This window comes from Nicotiana sylvestris, chromosome 2 (genome assembly GCF_000393655.2).
Source record: "Nicotiana sylvestris chromosome 2, ASM39365v2, whole genome shotgun sequence".
Taxonomy (NCBI): domain Eukaryota; kingdom Viridiplantae; phylum Streptophyta; class Magnoliopsida; order Solanales; family Solanaceae; genus Nicotiana; species Nicotiana sylvestris.
In genome coordinates, this window is record NC_091058.1 from 131,815,950 (window position 1) to 131,836,704 (window position 20,755).

A 20,755-nucleotide genomic window follows, 5' to 3' on the forward strand; every position below is an offset into this window, starting at 1 on the left:
TGGCCCGTTGTTGTGGGCCGGCAGCGGGTTGTTAGTCACATTGGGAATATCTTCATCCCTTAGCACTATCTTCCTTTGTTCTATCAAGTTTTCCACGGCTCTCTTCAGAGTCCAACAGTCATCCGTGTCATGCCCTTCTGCCCCTGAGTGATAGGCACATCGGGTACCAGCTCTGTAAGCGGGTGATGTTGGGTTTTGCCTAGTTTGAGGAACCGGTTGTAGCAGACCCATTTGGACAAGCTTTGGAAACAGACTGGAGTAGGATTCACCGATTGGTGTAAAATTTGGCCTTCTAGGTGGCTCACAAGGGGGGAAAATTATTTTGTGGAGGACGGGGGTTGTAGTGGTTTTGGTTAGGAGGCTGGTTTCTAGGAAATTGAGCTTGGTTACGGTTGGCTTGTTGTTGTGGACGGACATAAGGTTGAGCATTCATGACCGTGTATGGATGAGTTGCATTGGACATGTCTTGGTGGGGGTAATAGTGTTGCGGGGTCCTTTCTGGGAGAAGGGATCTGGGAGTACGGTGTTTTCTTGTACCCGACACTGCCATGGATGTTTCTTCCTTTTTCTTGCCTTTTGCTATTCCTCCGGACCCACCCTGAATGGCTTGGGAAGTAGCTCTGATAGCGGATTGGCTTAGAATTCGACCCGTTTTCAACCATTTCGCCAATCTTGATGGCTTCAGCGAACGGTTTACCCATGGCAGACATCATATTTTGGAAGTAGTCGGCTTCCTGAGCTTGTAAGAAAACTGTGACCATTTCGACCTCATCCATCAGAGGGTTTACCCTAGATGCCTTCTCTCGCTATTTAACTGCGTACTCCCGGAAGCTTTCTGAGGATTTCTTTTTCAAGTTCGTTAACGAGTTCCTATCTGGAGCAATATCAATGTTGTACTGGAACTGCCTAACGAAGTCTCTACGAAGATCATCCCAGATGTGCCAGTGGGATATATCTTGGTCCATATACCACTCAGAAGCGATGCCAACCAGACTTTCTCCGAAATAGACCATGAGCAGTTCTTCCTTTCCACCGGCCCCTTGCAATTGATTGAAATATTTCTTGAGATGAGCGATAGGATCACTGTGCCCGTCATACTTCTCAAATTTTGGGGTTTTGAATCCTAATGGTAGGTGCACAAGGGGAAACATGCACAAGTCGGCATAGGATACACTTTTCTGTCCACTCAGGCCTTGTATGTTTTTGAGACTCTGTTCCATACTTCTCATCTTCCTCACAATCTCTTCTTGCTCAGGAGTTTTGGCGGTCTTTTCTTCCCCCGCAGTGAATTCAAATTGGGGCGGTTGAGGGTAAGTATAAGCAGGAAACTGAGGAGGTTCTATTTGGAAGGTGGGTGTTTGGAAGGTGAAAGCTGAGGGGTCAAAACTGGGCCTAGGCAGTATAGGTTGTGCCGTGGCCGAGCATGGGGGAGCGGTGAAGATATTCGAAGTTGCACCGGACATTGACACCTGGGGGCGAACCTCAGAAGGTGTTCCCACAAAATGAGCTGAAATAGTTGGGTGTCCTAGTGGGGTATTTGGGTGACTGATCGGTATGGTAGAGGTACCGCTTGCTCTAGGAAAGAGTTCGGGGAATCCCAGGATGGCGCTTGGCGGTTCTCTTCCATTTGCCCAAGAGTCCCACATCTCCATAACCCGAAGACGCAAGTTTCTGTTTTCTTCGGCGGCTGACGATTCTGAGGTCGGGATGCCCGAGATTGGGCTATCATCCGTGATGGGAATTGTTGGTAGAGTCATTTCTAAAGACATTTCGATGCTCCCCTTTGATCTAGTAAAGTATGGGTGCGAAGCCAGGTTACCACAAAAACCAACCACCGTTCTATAAAAACCTGGACTGGGTACAGCAGCAAACGGTTAGTTTGAAACAAATAACAGATAGGTAATCACATGTTGGGGTGTGATGCACCTATATAGTTAAATGTGTTTCTACATGTTTTGCAATGGTTACATGTTTCATCCCAGCTTTACTTACTACTTTTTTTTTCCCTTTCCCTTTCCAATTCCACTCTCTCTCTTTTCATCTCCCTTTTGCTTTTATCAACATTTTCTTCTTTTGGTTATTCTTTCTCTTCTCTTTTTTTTTTGGGTTATGATCGAATCCTATGTAGATTGCCTACATATCATGACCCCGCATGAATCAAACCAAGCGTAGTTCTGGGGTGTTAAAATGTAAAACTAAATAACAAAATATTTTGGGATCTTCAATTTTTCTCGTAAAAGTGAAATACTCTGGATTACAACAATTCAAAACTAAAAAGAAAAAAAATAGACTCCAACAATAAATGACCATACAGACTCAAGAGCGGACTAACAGAATCAAAAATAAACTAACAGACTCCATCAGAAAAGAAAGATACAGACTCAAGTAAAAATCAAGAATACATTAATATTCCTGATGCCCGCGAGACATCATTCGGTCTCGCCGCAGGCCTAAATGCGAGATCCCCTTGCAGTCGCTCCAAATCACTCATAACTTGGCGGACAAAAGTCATTACTACAGCAAAAAAGGTGGTATGAGTCATGTCTTCGCACGCTTGGCATTTCATGGTAATGTATTCAGCGATGGTTCTGATCATTTCTCTAATTCTGCCTTTTTCCAGAAGCAACCGCCCTATCTACTGATTCTAGGCTTCTAACACTTGAGAGTCATGAAGGTGTTGATCTTGCAACTGTTGCATTCCTTCCTCCATTTGAGCCATCAAATCATAACAGTATTCTCTATCGGCTTTAAAATTTTTAGCCCGCTTGGCTGCCTTGTTCTCGAGAGTGGTTACCTTTCTTCTTAAGCTAGTGATAGTCCTTTCATAGTTCCTCTTCATTTGTTGCACAAACCGTGCCCGCTCTTCTGCCTTCTTTATCCATTGTGCCCGGATTTTTTCTAGACTAGCTTTAGACTTTTCCAGGTCTTCTTGACATTCGAGGGCTTTCTTTTTTAAGACCGTTTATAAGTCTTTCGTCAGCCTGGCTTCTTTCCGGGTTTCTGGCAGCTATTTTCATCTTTCGGATCTGTGCTTTGAGGGCCTCATTTTCCTGAGTTCGTTTTTTCTTTTCTCTCTCGTCTGCAGCGGCTTGAACAGCATTTTCAAACTGAAGCTCCATGACTCGCCTTTCCAACTGGCTTATTTTGGCCCTGTACTCGTTTTCTTTGGTCAACCAGTCCCACTGCACCTGGGCCCCATCAGTGAACTGTTGGACATGGGGTCTCTTTGCGGGCCTTTCAGGAATCTGGAATCTTTTGCCGAACCAGACAATATATTTAGGGTCCACTTCACTTCTGGCTAGATCTCGCACCATGGTCTTAGGTTCAAGAAATCTACATTCATTCCATACTTGGTGAATTTTCCCTTCTGGAAATGTGGCTTTCGGGCCCAATTCTATGACATGTTTACTCAAATTTTCATCATTTGGGATGGTTTGAAACCTTCCTAATTGGCGCAAAACCCTGTGTGGAGCATAAGGCTGGATGCTCCAGATGCCCATCAGGAGGAGGTAACACATTTCAGCTGACATGTACACTGCTTCGGTGGCAGGAAGCCATCCGAATGCCCACTCTAGTTTATTGTCAGTCAAGGATCTCAAATGTGCAAGCCAAGCTTCCGTCTCTTCGGGGAATTCAATACCTGCCACTCGGCTTTCAAACTCTTCAATGCAGCTCAAACCGGTCAAACCGTAATTCATATACCCAACCCGGTGGCAGAGATGTTCTTGTACCCATAACTGTAGTAGCAGATTGCAGCCTTGGAAGAACTTTCCCCCTTCCCAATAGATAGTCAAGGCTCGGTAAATTTCAGATAAGATCAGAGGAACCACAGTGTTGTTGGTTTTCTTGATCGCCACATCGATCATTACCACAAGACCTATCTCTATATTACCATCTTTTCGCGGACAAACTACAACACCCAAGAAGACTACCATAAAAGCTAAACCCCGCCTTGCTTCCCATTTGTATTTATTTCCGACATGGGTTAGACCAGTTTTCGTCTCTTCAAAACCTCGGGGGTTACCATATCGATGATACAAGAATTGGAGCATGCAATACCCTTCAGATAAGTTTTCGTCCTGAATATCCCGACTAATACTCAGCAAATCTAGAAATTTGTGGGGAGATATCGGTCTTGGTGACAATGGATATCGACTTCTAAGGTTTCTATTAAGGCCCGCATAACCTTCAACCTCCTCCAATGTAGGTGTGAGCTCAAAGTCAGAGAAAAGGAACACATTGCGAGTCGGGTCCCAAAAAGGTATAAAAGCTTCAATTATGTCCAACCTTGGCTTGACGTTCAATAGTCCGACAAGGCCTCCCAGAACTCTTACCACTGTTTCTCTACTGCCTTTTCCTAGATCATTCCACCACATGTGGAGATTTAAGGGGATCTCATCAAGGACTGTGAAGGGTTCAATTTCGTTTGTGCTCATCCTGCACATTTATTAAGGTGATTTAATAACTTATTTTGACCCGAAAGAGTAACACCATTTTTCAAAGTTTTGCTTCAAAAATAAAACCCGATTTTGCAGATACGGCCTTTCAGCACTTTGGGGAAGAAGACTTTAAGGTTGTGCCTGCTAACCGCTAAAAATGAACCAAGGTGGTTATTCTTGCAAAAACAGCCTTCCGGCGCCCCTTTGGGGTCATTCGACTTATTTTAAACAAGGATTGCATCACCCGACTTATTTGTGACAAAAATCAAAATTTCATTGTTTTTGGGCTATTTTTGCAAAAAGGGAAGTTGGACCCGATGAGGGTTGCCTAAGTATCTCACATCCGGTGAGAATCAAACTAGCATAGTTCGGGGAGATTGGACGAAAATAAATCAACTAATTCTAAAGACAAAACTTTCTTTTTCTTTTTCTCTTTTTTTTTCAAATTTTGGCAGAGTTTCAATATATTTTGGACACTGATTTCTCAAAACAAGTAATTATCTCTCTGAGCCCTCACATTGTGTTTCTTTTTCCCAACTTTTCTCCTATTATTCATAAGCCGGTCAACATGCAAATCCGAAGTAAATAAATGCACAAGTAGCAAGTAAGATGCATCAGGATGGTCTTTTCATTTTGGGTACACCTGTCCTAGACAGACCCAACCCCTGTGTTGAGTCTCCAATGTCAAATGCACGTGATGCAAACAAACGTTCCTACTAGGGATCCGGCATGAGGCTTTGTTATACTAGGTTTAAAACGTGGGTTTATTGTTCTAGACCTGGCTTACCCGAGCGGACAACTCGAGCCGAGGGGGACAGCGTACCGGGAATACAGAAGCTTCACCGGCTTAGCAACTTATCCGAACCTCGTTCTAAAATGGGAAAAGACTCTAGACAGAAGAGAAGCCACACGAAGTGCACCCTTCTCCATGATTTAGAAGACTCAGAGAGAAGAAATGGTTTCGTAGCAGTTTATATACAGTTCACAAAATATCAAAGCGGTAAAAGCATTTAGCATGTTAGGCTCAAACATGTAGGAAAATCAGATAATAGATAAAGCCAATCATAACAGCTATTCTAAGCTCGAATTCTCGAACCCTAAACCAGAGATTCTGGGTTCGATCCCCAACGGAGTCGCCAGAACTATCACACCTCCTTTTTACACCCCCGAAAGGGATATAAGAGAGTTTTTCCACTTTAAGTGACATTATTCGAAATTGAATCATTTATTTATTTTATTCAGAGTCGCCACTTGGGATAGTTTGTTTTCTGGTGTCCCAAGTCACCGGTTTATTTTAAAATCCCGAATCGAGGAAAATTCGACTTTCATTTTGAAGTCTGCGAACCAGAAATTTTAAGTAAGGAAATCCGTTAACCCGAGAGAAGGTGTTAGGCATTCACGAGTTCTGTGGTTCTAGCACGGTCGCTTAAACTATTACAATTGGCCTATTATCTGATTTTAATACATGTTTCAGCCTATGGTACATTTTAACTTATTAAACCACTTTTAAATATTTTTTAAAGAAGATTTATCGTCGTATAAAACATGTCTTCGGATCGCGCCACATGAAATGCACCCACAATCCGAAACACATCTTATTCAACGTTGTGAGATTTAGAATTGGGTCACATGAAATGCACACCCGAGTTTAAGGAAGGTAATATTATTAAAATACGCGCCTAAAGCAACTACGAGTTATTAATTTCGCGAGGGCCATGGAAATTGGCTAAATGGCACGCCTCAAATTCTAAGGATCAACACAAGATTAATTAAATGAGGGTCATGCAATTGAGATTTTATTTAGCGCGACACACCTCAATTCCATTTTAAAAGTATTCAAACTAAAGCTCGGAGGGTCATAGACTATTTGTTATCTAGGATGGCACACCTCCAATCTACTTAATTAATGGGACAAATGGTAGAGGTCAATACTTCTAAAGTTACATGTCAAATCTAATTTTTTAAACTAATGAACCAAGCCCAAGCCAGCTTTGCGAAGAAGCAACTGCCTTTTAGAGTAAAGACCCAACTGCATTTTTTGCCTTACACGAGATTTCTGGCCCCAAATTGCGTAGAGATTAAGGAGGAGTCGAAGGGGTAACTTGAGTTCGAACCCCACGACAAGCATTTAAAGACCAGACGCAATTGGAAAGGATTGATATCGAGCTCAACCAGCTGCCCAAGGCAGATTGGCATTCGAATCTCCGAGTTTGGGCCTAGATGAGCCCAAGTTCCAAACAAGAACTGGTAAATCAAAAGCTCGAACCCATAACAAATAATAAAGAGCCCAAGCTCTCAGATCCAGAAAAACACACCAAGCTAAAACAAATGGCAATCCTCATCAAACCATAATATTATGCTATAAGAAAACCTTCATGCCTTTTTCATTAATTAATTCCCCAAATCACTTAAGTTATAACAGACTTACCTATTCCTTAAAGAAAATCAATGTATACATTTATCCCATTTCGAGCCACCAATTCGAATACACACCCTCCCCCTCCCCCATTTGAATATTAAAAGCTAATGCAACACCACATTTGAAGTGAGAGGTTCAGATTATGAGAATAATGACTAAGCTTAGCACTGACTTGAACAGAAGCAAACAAGACTGATGAAACGCACATATGTCATCATTTCAGCAAGGTTTGAATTGCATAAGGAAAGAGATGAAGTAGTCACAACCCCACAATTTCATCATACAAACTTTATATGGACTTAATTGCACATATACCCATTGATTAAACATTTTAAACTTCTACACCAATTCTGACTAGAATCAACCACTTGTTATTTGATACTGCTTCAGTAATATCCTGATTACCCCCTTAGCATTTCAAAACCCAACTCAAGCATGAGATTAATACCCAAAACAGTGATTATTCATATCGAATAAAGAGGAGACAAATCACTACATTTAAACCCATTCAAAACCATTACCGCAACACTCCAACAGTTCAAAATCACTTACAACATGAAAATTTTAGCTAATCAATAGAAGCTAACTGATCTACATGGAATCAAATGAACACATATAAAACTTATGAAAAGTCAGCACTGCCTTTATTTCATCCTCAAATTGAGAGCTACGTTATAAGAGAGTTGGGATTGGTACCTGAATAATGAAGGAATAAGAATCAGAGGTAAGGAACTAGCAGTAATAGTAGTAATAATCAGCTTCAGTACACCAATTTGGACCAGAATTTTGAGATGAAAAAGTAACAAGGAGCAAGCCCAATCGAATTATGACTAAAGAAAATTCAAACCAAGCTTTCAAAACCCAATTCAAAACATCATGACCCCCAGATGAAACAGAAAATTACTTCAGAGAAAATCAAAACATTCAGATTTTTTTGAGCCAGAATTTAATGGAACCGTGTTTTTATCCAAATTTTCAACTATTTAAGATTTTCAGGATTTTTTTTAGCTCTTCCCCCTTTTCTTGAGCTGCAAGTAGCAATGCCTTTATAGGCAAGCTACTAGGGCATCCTTAAAGGTTTAGTTATTTCAATTTATTCCTTTTCAAATTTTTCTTTTTTGCTACTTAGTACTTTATTTACTTACTTGTTGGTCAAGTTAGTCTGTTTTTGTAGTTTCTAGGTAGCTTCTTGGGTGGTTATAGCAAGATTCCTTCAAGTGACTTACCCAATTTACCCCTATTACCCCTGTATTTTGCCTTGAAGCCCAGCCAGACTTGAACATGGGCTATGAATCCCCAAACAGGCTCAATGATTCAATGGGCTCAGACTCAAACCAAATAAAATTCTTTTAAAATGAGGTCTTAGACTGACCTCAGAGTCCAAATAACAAAGATGAAACCCAAACAAATTCAGAACACTTAAAAACCAAACAAATCGACTAATTAATGATCACAAACAAGCGAGGAACTAATTAGGCTAACTAATTAATCTAAGTGACCAAATCAAAAGTTCTAACAGGACAGTTAATAAATCAGAAAATAAATCAAAAGAGAGGAAAGCAACAGAGGTGACACATAAGCGATTTTGAAAACAAAGATGAACGGGACTTACCAGCTAGACTTGAAATCAAGACGGAGGCACTGATACGACCCAACACAGTGGCAAACGTTTGTTCTTGGTGAAGAACAAATGAGTGTCACTATTTTGTGTCAAAGCCGACTTGAAACAATCGGAAAATTCCTAAAAAGACTTGCATGCATGATTCCGACCTTAGACTCTTAAGGCTCGACTCTTCGATTTGATATTCGAGCAGTTCTAGAGATGTTTGAAGAAATCTAAGTGAGGATTTGGGATGAGGGAGAGAGGACGGTCCTAGGGTGTTAATTTGGGGTCGAACAGAGGTGGCGCCGCCACCGGAGAGAACAAGGGCGACGCTAGAGTTTCGATACTTGATCTGAAATTCGAGCAATTCTGGAAGGATTTGAGAGGAGTTGTTTGGGGATTTGGGATGTGGAGATGGAGGAGATTGTGGGGTGTTAATCTCAGGGGGGTTGGTGGTGGCGCTGCCACCTTCAGGCGGTGAGATTTCAGGGCGGCTACTAGGGTTCAGGTCTGGTCTCTAAGAGATGAGTCTGAGGGAGATGAGAGATGGGGGTAGGGGTACGGGCGTTTGGACATATATATATTAAGAGGCACCCCAGTTCCGGACCGTTGGATTAAGGAGATCCAACGGTCGTGATCAAAGGGTTATTAGAACGACGTCGTTTTGGTTACTGGGGGGTTTGGACAGGGTTGGGACACGGATCTGGGCCGGTTTTGAGTGAGTTTGGGAAAAAATACACTTGGGCCTGGGGAGATTGAATTAAAACAGCCCAAATATCAGATTTTGTTCTCCTTTCTAATTTCTTTTTATTTTCAAATTCTTTTAATTAATTCCAAATAAAAATAAAACTTGAAAAAATCTTAAAACTAAATTATCCTACCAAATTAAATTAATTAACTCTAAATAATAATTACCACAACTAATTAAATACCAAATTAAAAGAAAACTACCTAAATTCGAAGCTAAAAATTTAAAAATGCCGAATGAGTTATTTTTTTGTGATTTTCCACTTTCGTAAAACAAACTAATTACTAATTAATCTAAAAATTGTAAAATTAAATCCTAAACGCAATGCGTGGTACTTTTTGCTATTTTTATGATTTAAATAAAATTAATTATGCACACAAAATGTAAACAAACACGAAAATTGAGCAATTAATTCCTAAAAACCAAATAATAAAAAGAAAAATCCTAATGTTGGGGATTCTGTAGGAGTAATTCATGCGATAAAAAAATCACGTGCTCACAAGCCTTGAAGGGATACATATTACTTTAGTGTGGCTCGCGCCTCTAGTAAAGAGAGAACGTTAAGTAACTTGAAGAGCCACTGGATGGAGCAAAGGGAAGCTAAAAGCAAAAGAATGTTTTGTTCGAGTTTTCAAAATAAAGTGGTAGGCATAAATGTTAGCGGGAAATAAGAAAGTGTTAATGAAGCATTATGAGTAAGATGTGGTACATGAATGACAACGGTAGATCAAAAGATGACAATATTACAAAATCTATAGTCAAGTGAAGGAAGAGACGAGAGGTGACAGGCCTTAGGAAAACAAAAGAGTATAGGCCATACAGTCATGTCCTCATTTCGAGAAATAAATTCGCAACTCTAGAGAGATTACCAAGAGGAAAAGTTAGACCCCAGAGTAATAGAAATCAGTATGGGCTGGTGAACAAGATAAACTAAACGTGAATTAGGGACTGAGTGATTTGATAAAAGTCGGTATCATGAGAATTTCATATTTCGTTCCGGCAATAGTAGAATGGACAACAGAAGAGGATTCAGGAGAAATTTAGAAAATGGTCATTCAGGAAGACGTTTCTCTAAAGCAAGCAATGTGAGCAAAGTTAAGCTTAAGGGACTAAGTGTACCAGTTACACTAAGTGCCACTCTCGCGAGTAAGAAATTTTGTTTTTCTTGGTACAGAAGGATTACCACAAGGCGAGTAAGGGTCGTCGATGATGTGAGAAGACACCAAGGCTGAAGAGGTAAAACATCTACAGGTAGATCATCTTAGTGCTAAATCTTAGTACTCCCCTAAAGGGGGAATATGGAGTGATGTGGCATGAAGTTAGAATTAAGTGGTTATAGTAATTATGAAATGGTAAATGAAGAATGCGGTAAACACGAAAAAGGAATGAGATCACACTCATTCAGCTCATATGTATATGCTACAATTCTAGAACATTATGCAAATACGACGTCAATGAGAGGAAGTAAGGATCCCTGCCCAAGATGTTATTGATAGATAAGGAGTCAGTGTTAGACGTAAGTTAAGACAAATGAATTAACCCAAGAAAGATTTTACGGAATATTGACATGAGAATGGGCCAACGAGTAATTAGTAGTTGATTCAGGAAGAGCCTAGTACAGACAAGACAACAGGTTGTGCAAGATAAAGATAGTAAAACCCAATATAGTGAATTCAGCCCTGCAGTTATGACATTGTAATACTTGAGATATATTCATATAGGAGTTGAAGAAGTTAAAAAGGTATTGTATGAGTGTTACAGGAAAAAAAAGTGTCACTAGGAAGACGATCAAAATATTAGTCCAGAAGCAACCCCACAAGCACAAGGGCGTGGAGATAAGTAACTAGGATAAGTATAGGCAAGGAAGGACATCAGAAGGTCCGTCGAGTGTACAATGTAATAAGCTCACACCTTTACAAAAGTTAGAGAGTCCTCCCTAAGTACTACAATGGAAGACAAGTTAAGGAAAATAAGGAAGAAGGCTGCAACCTGAACTCAGCGACCTAAAGAGGAAATGGTCATGTAACAATAGTTTCACAACAACATTATACGTCCTCTATAAGAAAGAGAATCTACTGTGGCTAGTGAGTGGGAAGTAAAATCAAAAGCAATATTCGAAGATCATATGAGTTGAATGAAAATTCTGGCATGCGTGAGAGCTAAGATAAGTTAAATATGCACGCAACAAAGGGCAGAAAAACCAGGAAAGGTAATGGCTTACATTTAAAGAAAACTAAGAAGGAATGAAACAATAATTCGATCAATGATCCAGAGTTTGGTTACGTTACGAATGCACTTAAGAGTTCGGAGTATTATCCACGCAGCATATATGTTGACAATCATACAGCCGTAGAAGATTTCGGTATAAGTTAAAAGAAAGAATTGAGCCAAGTCATACACAAAGGAATGAATTACTAGAAGATTGTATCATAGATATTCCATAGCGTCCATGGAGGGCTAAAGTAATGACTAATACCATGAACCGTATATCGGTAGATAACTTAAGCCTATATAAAGGCTGATAAGAAGAAGGAGGAAATTAAAGATATACATCAACGAAGTAAATTAGGAGTCTGCTTATTGGACCCAGAAAGTTACAAACATCACGATTAAGAACATTGTAGAATTACTCTTAATATCATAGGTACAAGGGAAATAGTACAGTTTCCTAGATGGCAAAAGGACTACTAAAGTATTCGCAAGAGCTATGGGATATGAGAACAATAAGCGCATCAGTCAACATTCGAGGACGAATGTTCCAAAGGGGGGGATGATGTTACACCCCATATTTTCATACATAAAAATACGCCATAAATAAATTAATGAGAGACCAAAAGTGAGATGTCACGTCCCGTAGTACTACATTACGACGATGTTGCACCCTGTAGTGTTGTACGTTGATTTTGTCGTAAGGTAATTGACACCAGTCCAAGGAAAGGATTATTTGGAGATTATAAGGATTATGCTATTTCAAATAAGTAATAAATAAATTCGTGAAGATGACAGAGGAAGCAAGTCAAAGAAAGTGAATTTTCATCCAAGTTTGGCATGTTGGGATAAAATACGGCTCGAGCTAAAATACTCGGTATTTATGGAGTAGTGTCATACAAGGTACCACATGACCATGATAGTGAGGTGTATAAGGTGTGTTAAAAATGAATAGTATTTTTATTAATTTGAGATAATTCTTAATTATATGGATAATTGGTTAATTATTGGTTTAATGGAAAATTAACCATGTAATTAAATATTTGTGGATAATTAGTAGGTGGGGATAAAGTCCCCCACATGGAAGCCACATAAAGAGCCATTAAGTGACTCTTAGATCACTTGACAAGGTGGCAAGATGTAAAGAGATGAACATCTCATTACATTTTATTAAAAGAATCTTATCAAAACAAATAGTGAAATTATGAAAACTTAACCTCCGAAAATTTTGAACCCCTTTTCTCTTACCTTTGAATATTTATATTATCAATTCAGTAAATCAATATATGCAAGACTTTTCTGAATTTTGAAGAATCTGAGATTAAACCCATTTTCCCTTTTTTTTTCCTTGATTATGGAGCGTTATGAGATAGTAAAGGAGTTGGGTTCTTGTAATTTTGGGGTAGCCAAGCTTGTTAGTGACAAGAAAACCAAAGAGCTCTTTGCTGTCAAGTTTATTGAAATAGGCCAAAAGATAGATGAACATGTGCAAAGAGAAATTATGAATCACAGATCATTGAAACATCCGAATATAGTCAGATTTAAAGAGGAGCAAAAGCTAAGTTCAATACACAAAAGCTGTCAACGAGAATCTGTTGGAATTGTAGCAACGTAAAATTTTACGGTTCTAAAGGAGTATGGTACAATCTTCTCCAGGTATATTATACGGAGTTTTCCCTACTCTAGATATGTTAGGCTAAGCTCTTCTTTTAAGGCATAATATCGTAATTACACAAGTTTGATAATGAGGCATAAAGAAAAATTTATATCCCGATATTTACGTATATTTTGCTAGTCTCGCAAATTACATATATTTTCATAGTTTTGTAAGTTACCATATTCTTTGTATCGGGACTACATATTCAGTTGAGTATTTCCTTATTCCGGTCAAAAGATCAGATAGTTCACATATATACAGTATCACTTAATTCCTTAAGTGGAAACATCCATTTAACATTCCATAATTACTTGTCCACTAAATTTAAACAAAAAAAATGAACTTACAACCGTTCATTTGTCTTTACCATTCAATTTTCAACAATCTTTCATTTTTAACTGAGGCACAAGTTTAGGACTTAGAATTCTAGAAGAAAAAATGCAGCTACTATTCAATCACACATCTCGTTTACTTTATTGGTTTTGGTACATAGTTCTCTACTTGGGATTGCTATATTTATTTGTGAAATCTTTAAAGATGTTATGGCATAATACTACTACAAAAACTCCGGCGAAAGTTCCGCCGGGCAACCGGGAATTACCGTTCATCGGAGAAACCATCCATTTCATGGCTGCTATTAATAGCAACAAAGGTTTCTATGATTTTGTCAAAGTTCGACGACTCTAAAAGTATTTTTATTACCATCGAGCTATAATTAATGGACAGGCCTCTATTGGGCAATTTCTGATCATATGGTAATTTATATACCGAGTCTACTGTGGCCAAGCGCTTATGAGCGAGCCTAGTTGTCGAGATACAGAGCCTAGTATGGTCGAGCGCCTATGAGCGAGCCTACTACGGCAGAGCAGTTATATATATACCGAGCCTACTGTGGCCGAGTGCTTATGAGCGATCCTAGTTGGTCGAGATATAGAGCCTAGTATGGCTGAGCGCCTTTGAGCGAGCCTACTATGGCAAAGCAGTTTTATATATACCAAGCCTTATAGGACCGGACAGCTATTTACTTACTATATTGAGAGAGTTGAGTCAGTATCAGCAGGTAAACATATCTTCAGATTATCTTTGACTTCCAGCTACTTGCAGTTATTATATTATTAGTTCAGTTTCAGCTTTCAGTATATTGCCTTACATACTCGGTACATTATTTCATATTGACGTCCTTTTTGCCTAGGGACGCTGTGTTTCATGCACGCAGGTCCAGACAGACAGGTCGAGAGACCTCCAAGTAGGATATCAACTCAGTGTAAGATATTGGTGTGCTACGTTTGCTTCGGAGTTCCTTGTTTGGTTATATGATTTAGAAGTGTATTGTTTGGTATGGCGGGACTCCGTCCCGACCTTTATGACATTTATGTACTCTTAGAGGCTTGTAGACATATGTCATGTACGTGAAAGATTGTACGACCTTGTCGGCCTATGTTTTGAATTTATAAATGATCATGTTGGCCTATTAGGCCCATATGTCACGTGTATATGATGACGTAATAAGAAATATATGTTATGTTGGTACTCGGTTGAGTAACGTATCGGGTGCCCATCACGGCCCATCGGTTTGGGTCGTGACAGACTTCCAGCCATTTTGTTTGATTATTACACTGTCTACAAGCTATTGTCTTATTTTCTAATATTTCACTTAGCATCTATTACCTAACAACTAGCATAAAAATAGACTCACATATTTTTAGAACCACAAAATCAAATCTAATTGTTATTACCATTTTCAAGATAAACAGTTTGCACGCACCATGGGGCTAAAAATAATAGTGATTGTTTTCTTGCTGGTTTACTACATAACGCAAGTTATCTTTCATACTTTTTCTTGTCCAAGAATCTTTGATTTCAGGTCAAAATGTCTAACTCAGCGGACGCATATAAAAACAACGGTCTTGAGGATCATGGAGAGAATGGTGTAGCTATTCCAGGTATTGGTGCACCACTGCTAAACCCTGAGGGCACGCCAGAGCCAATCCCGCGGATGTGGTCTCACACGATGCCCAACACGTCGATATAAGCTCCCACACTAACAGGAGCGTACGCCAAGGAGACCAACAAGAAGCTCAGAAAACCCCATCTAGGGAAGAACGAGAGGTTAGCGTTCACGTTATTTTTGAAATGTTACAAGCACAATAGCTGGCAATTGCTCAGCTACAAAGCCACCAGAAAACTCCCAGCACGGTAGCACCGGAAACGGCTCCCTAAGCCAAGCAGGCACCAGAAAGATCGAGCAACAACGGGTCGGCAACCGACCCCGCCATCATAAAGATGCTCAAGTATCTCACAAAGAGGATCGAGTCGGGCGAAAAGAAGATAGAAGTCAATGACAAGAAGGTAGAGACCTATAATTCTAGGGTCGATCAAATTCCGGACGCACCCCCGATTTTGAATGGGTGTAGATTCGAAGAAGTTCGTAAAAAAACTGTTCTTGTAGGAAGCGGCCCCAAAATCCATTCCAAAGAAGTTTACAATGTCCGACCTTTCGAAGTACAATGGAACCTCGGACCCCAACGAGCAAGTCACGATATCGAATCTACTAAAAAAGTTCGGAGAAACACTTTCGAAAGGGGCGATGATGTGGTATCACAACCTGGCCCCAAACTTGATAGATTCATTTGCCATGCTGGCATATTCCTTCATAAAGGCACACGCTGGTGCCATCAAGGTAGCTACAAGGAAATCCGACGTCTTCAAAATCAAGCAAAGGGAGAACGAGATGCTGCGAGAGTTCGTATCTCGCTTTCAAATGGAACGAATGGAACTACCACTAGTCTCTGACAACTGGGCAGTGCAGACTTCACTCAAGGTTGAACGAGCGAAGCTCGGTAGCTTCGAAGCAGATGGAGCAGAACATAGTCGAATATCTCGTCATGACTTGGACGGATGTCCACAACCGATACCAATCAAAAATTAGGGTCGAAGATGACCAACTAGGAGTCCTCTCGGGCTCGGTATATCCTAGTAGGCTTCCGGCAAAGGAGCCAAAACCAAACAAAGAAAGATACCAACCATACACTAAATATAGAAGAAATGCCCCAAGGCACAATATACCCCGTAATGATTGAAGGATGGATCGAGGCCAGAATCCTCAGGGACTCGATAGAAGAGCCGGATTTGATAGGCATACAGGGCCGACAGAGGCACCCCGCTTGTCGAAATACAATTTCAACATCGACACTTCAGACATAGTATTCGCTATCGGTAAAATCAGAGACGCTAGGTGGCCAAGGCCTGTACAATCAGATCCTTCGCAAAGGAACCATAACTTAGCATGTGAATTTCACGGCACACACGGTCACAGCACCGAGGATTGTCGACAACTCCGGGAGGAAGTAGCCCGACTACTCAGTAGAGGTCACCTTTGAGAATTCCTTAGTGATCGAGCCCAAAATCAGTTCCGTAAAAGAGAGGCAACCAAGAAGAATGAAGCAGATGAGCCGCAACATGTTATCAACATGATCATGGGAGGGGTCGACATCCCATAGGAACCCACTATCAGAAGAACAAAAATATCCATCACCAAAGAAAAGCGAACTCAAGGTTACATACCCGAGGACGCTCTCACATTCAGCGATGAGGACATCGAGACCTTGTCTCAACCTCACAACGATGCATTGGTAATCTCTTTTCTTGTAAATACATTTCAAATTAAACGTGTACTTGTGGATCTAGGTCGTTCAGCCAATATTATCAGGTCGAGGGTGGTAGAGCAGCTCAAACTACTTGACCAAATCATGCCTGTCTCTCGAGTCCTCAACGGGTTCAACATGGTGAGCAAAACAACGAAAGGAGAAATCACCCTCCCGGTCAACGTGACCAACACTATCCAAAATGCCAAATTCCATGTCATCGAAGGAGACATGAGGTACAACGCCTTGCTCTAAAGGCCATGGATACATTGCATGAGAGTAGTACCATCAACCCTTCACCAAATGATGAAGTTTTCGATGAAGGACGGAATAAAAACCATGTACGGGGAACAACATGCAGCAAGGGAAATGTTCGCAGTAAACGATGTAGCACCGGCACCAATGCCTTTGATGTCGAAGAAACCACGGGATAAATAAACAGTAAAATAGCAATCACGAGATACATTCTAGGCTATACTCGAATAAAACAAGCAAAGTATCGTGCCGTGTTCTCATAACAAACCACCGAAGCATATCGAGGCCCAAGGTGCCATCGGTACTAAGGTATAATCGTCTCCCTTTTTAGTTACATTTTACACTAACTTGTGTGCAGGTATTCAATCGAAACAGCTGAAGCGCTTTTCAACTTGAAGGCCTTAGATTCCAAAAGCATACATTGCACTCTTTTCCTTCGACCGGAGTTTTATCCCAAGAAGGGTTTTACCTACAAGTTTTTTAACGAGGCAATATCCATGTGCTACCTAAGGAGGACTCAACAAGTATTCAAGGCTTCTCTTCAATCAACCTCAAATGCTGAGAGGCATCCCTCCGGTGGGTCACCTCCTCGGAAAAGCCAAGATGTGCTAAATGGGGTCTCGATAGGAAATGATATACTGGGCCAAATGGTTGAACGAAATGTGTCCGTATAAAATAACCAAACCCTTGACAGCAAAAACGTGTATACTTGTGCCAAGTAGTCAAAGAATACTTTCCCCTCCATCAAAACAGTTCGCGTTTCAAAGAAGCTCGGTATTTTTTTACAAAAACGGCTCCAGAGCCAAAAATGTCTCGAACACTCGGGGACTAACGTCAAAACTCGAAGACCGTATGACCTTTGGATCAGAAGCCTCAAACTTGTAAGCCCTCAATGAGGCAACATTAAGGTTACAAAAATGGCTCCAGAAGCCAAAAGTGTCTCGAACACCCGGGGACAGGCGTCAGAAACTCAAGGCCACATGACATCCGGTTCGGAAAATTCAAACTCGTAAGACCTCAATGAGGCAATACCAAGTTTACAAGGAATGGCTCTAGAGCCAAGAAAACTTTCGATGACTGGGGGACTGCCGCAAACTGTCACCCCTATAGATCTGTCAAAAATTCGAGGTTATAAGGCCACATACGGGCAACCTCAAGCGCATAAGACCTTCATAAGGCAACATCAAAACTGTAAGACCTCAAGAAAGACATGAACCATACTTGTACCAAGTAACCAAAACTGTAAGACCTCAAAGGTATGTAAAAATTATAACACCTTACAAAAAGGCATTACCCCGACCTTAAAGTTAAGGCTATATTTGAACTTGTAAGACCCTTAAAAAGGCATACCCTCGATATAGACACCAAAATTATCTCACTCGGGGACTGAAAGGTTCCGGCCAAACACAATGACTATGGTCACAAGGTTGTACCAACCAAACTAACACGACTCGAGGACGCCCGATCGTCGCTATAAAATCACAGGCCTTCAATTACTTCGAAAGTACTTTGAAAAGAGCTGGTTAAATAGGCAACCCTCGACATAGGCAAAAGAGCTTCGACCATGTCAACTCCAAATTATAGGATTCAAAACACTCAGCCACCGACCAAAACCTCCTGAGGTGCTCGTTCATCGCCACATTATGATTCACAATCGAGGTTTTTATCGAACTGTCGAAGAGTCAGGCAAACACAATTTTAAAAAGAAAAGTCCTTGATGAGGGAAAAATAAAGCCTATATCAGAGGTCGTACCAACCCAATGCATAAGAGCCACTGTCACCAGCCCATATAAAGGGTCGTACCAACCTAATGCATAAGAGCCACTGCCGCCAGCCCATATAAAGGGTCGCACCAACCTAACACGTAAGAGCCATTGCCGTCAACCCATATAAAGGGTCACACCGACCTAACGCGTAAGAGCCTAAGGGCCAGCTTTAAATTCAAAAAACTTAAGGGTCAATGAGCTCGAGTCGAGACCCGATTCGGAGACTGAACCCGAAACAGTTAACTGAATATGCCTAAGAGAAAAAGCATAAGAGCTTAAATGTCGGCTTATACTAAAAGGTCGTACCGACCAAATGCATAAGAGCCTATGGGCCAGCCCAATGAGCCCCATGGTCGTACTATAAACCTAAGTGTTCTTCTAAATTGAAGAGTAGTTCGTCTGGCTAATGGCTGACAAACATCAAAGCAAAGGGAAGTACATAAAAAATGAAACTGCAAGGCTTCTTTTTATATACGTATATGTGAAAAAATATACAAAGATCCATGTTCTTTAAAAGCACTACATACAAAGTCAGAAAAGAAAGGCCTAATCTACGTCCCCCTCGGGGACTATGGCCCGTCGGCCTCTTTCTCGCTATCTTCAGCATCGGACAGAAGGAACTTAGCGTCATATTTGTTCGCTTTTGCCTGCTTTATCTCTTCTAAGAGATCGAAGCCCCTGGCATGGATCTTCTCGAGGGTTTCCCTCCAAGATTTACACCTAACATACTCTTTGCCCCTACTCTCCTGGTCGAGAGCCCCCCTCAGCTCAGCACGACCGTCGGCAGCGTCCTTTAAATAGACAGCCACTTTCTTATCAGCCTTAGTTCGGATCGCTTCGGCTTTAGCCCGGGCATCCACAACTTCGACCTTAATCTTCAAAAGCTCATACTCGATCCTTAAAATCATGTCCGTTCGGACCGAGATGTTCTCATGAGCATTGCAAAGTTTTACTTTGAGGGCGGAAGCCTTGGCCAAAGCATCCTTCTTAGCCGCAACCTGAGTGTCCACCCGAGCCTTTATCTCATCACGATCACACTTGGATTGACCAACTTTGCTCCAAAGTCATTCTAGGTCCTCCATCTTTTTTTGCAACTGAAGTAAACGAAACATTAGCCTCAGAAGATAGAAGAAGAAACACGCACTCCCTTGAAACAAAAATTACCTGCTCCTCGAGGTAGCTTTCGTAGTTCAGACTTCGACTCGCCTCATACCGCAAGTGTGCCAATTCGTCTTCCCTTTCATCGCAAAGAAGCTTGAGGGATTTCTTTCCATCCACGGCTTTTCGCAACCTGGTCTCACAACGAAGCAGCTCGGACTTGAGCTTGTTAAAAGCCTATGAAGGAGAAACTCGATAAGAGAGTAAAAATTGCAAAAACTATAAGACCAATACGATCGGCCAAAACTCACCACAGAGTAGAGGCGCTGAGCTTCCTCGAAAGTCGAGCGCACGTCTACTAGTCTGGCTCCATCAATCCCAGTAGAACCGCTCCCAGTTGGGATATGGTCGCTCGATATATACGGCCCCTAACTTCGACCATCCCTCAAAGTGCCTTCGACGGGAGAAGAAGTCGGGGGTAGATAACCCTCGTTCCTCGAGGTACCTTCAACGAGAAAAGAAGACGGCAGCAAAGGAGGGACCGTTTTTCTAAAACCAGAGATCTCGAGCACTGCAGGCTCAACTGATACATCCTCTCCGAGCCTCCGGGCTGGACTTATCTTGCTATAATTACCATCGCCCTGCGAAGACCCTTTCTGCTTATTATTATTGTTCCTCGGCCCCAAAGTTGACGATCCTTCTCCCTCTCAGAGAGGCATGATCTCGCCTCAAAGAACTCCCCAATTCCTATGATGGCGGAGTTAGTACGCATAAAAAGAAAATTCCTTTCAAAAAAGGAGCAAATCACATAGCACGTATTGTGGTGTTTTGCCTCCTATCTACCCTTAGACAAGGCTCGCCACTTACATTCATCGTAAGTCGAGTGGGTCGCCAACTTCCAAACCCAATCCGTCAGGT

The 20,755-nt window shown here is 41.1% G+C and overlaps 3 protein-coding genes across 3 annotated transcripts; all 3 read right to left on the bottom strand.

Annotated features, from left to right (window-relative positions):
- Positions 1-806: 806 nt before the first annotated feature.
- LOC138885596 (uncharacterized) lies at positions 807-1,757 on the bottom strand. Its single transcript, XM_070166559.1, has one exon. The coding sequence runs from the start codon at positions 1,755-1,757 to the stop codon at positions 807-809; it is 951 nt and encodes a 316-aa protein (XP_070022660.1).
- A 1,152-nt stretch (positions 1,758-2,909) lies between these two features.
- LOC138885597 (uncharacterized) lies at positions 2,910-4,445 on the bottom strand. Its single transcript, XM_070166560.1, has one exon. The coding sequence runs from the start codon at positions 4,443-4,445 to the stop codon at positions 2,910-2,912; it is 1,536 nt and encodes a 511-aa protein (XP_070022661.1).
- A 14,863-nt stretch (positions 4,446-19,308) lies between these two features.
- On the bottom strand, positions 19,309-20,429 carry LOC138885598 (uncharacterized). The gene is made up of 3 exons (XM_070166561.1): positions 20,343-20,429; positions 19,904-20,074; positions 19,309-19,776 (listed from the first exon to the last, which is right to left on the bottom strand). The coding sequence occupies exons 1-3, from the start codon at positions 20,427-20,429 to the stop codon at positions 19,309-19,311; spliced, it is 726 nt and encodes a 241-aa protein (XP_070022662.1).
- Positions 20,430-20,755: the final 326 nt, after the last annotated feature.

Excerpts from the sequence above, each read along its gene's own strand:
- LOC138885597 (XM_070166560.1), bottom strand. The coding sequence starts at position 4,445 with ATGTGCAGGATGAGCACAAACGAAATTGAACCCTTCACAGTCCTTGAT.
- LOC138885598 (XM_070166561.1), bottom strand. The coding sequence starts at position 20,429 with ATGTATCAGTTGAGCCTGCAGTGCTCGAGATCTCTGGTTTTAGAAAAA. Across the intron at positions 20,075-20,342 it reads GTCTTCTTTTCTCGTTGAAG|GCTTTTAACAAGCTCAAGTC; the intron begins GTACCTCGAGGA and ends TCTCCTTCATAG. Across the intron at positions 19,777-19,903 it reads AAAGCTACCTCGAGGAGCAG|TGTGATCGTGATGAGATAAA; the intron begins GTAATTTTTGTT and ends GGTCAATCCAAG.
- LOC138885596 (XM_070166559.1), bottom strand. The coding sequence starts at position 1,757 with ATGACTCTACCAACAATTCCCATCACGGATGATAGCCCAATCTCGGGC.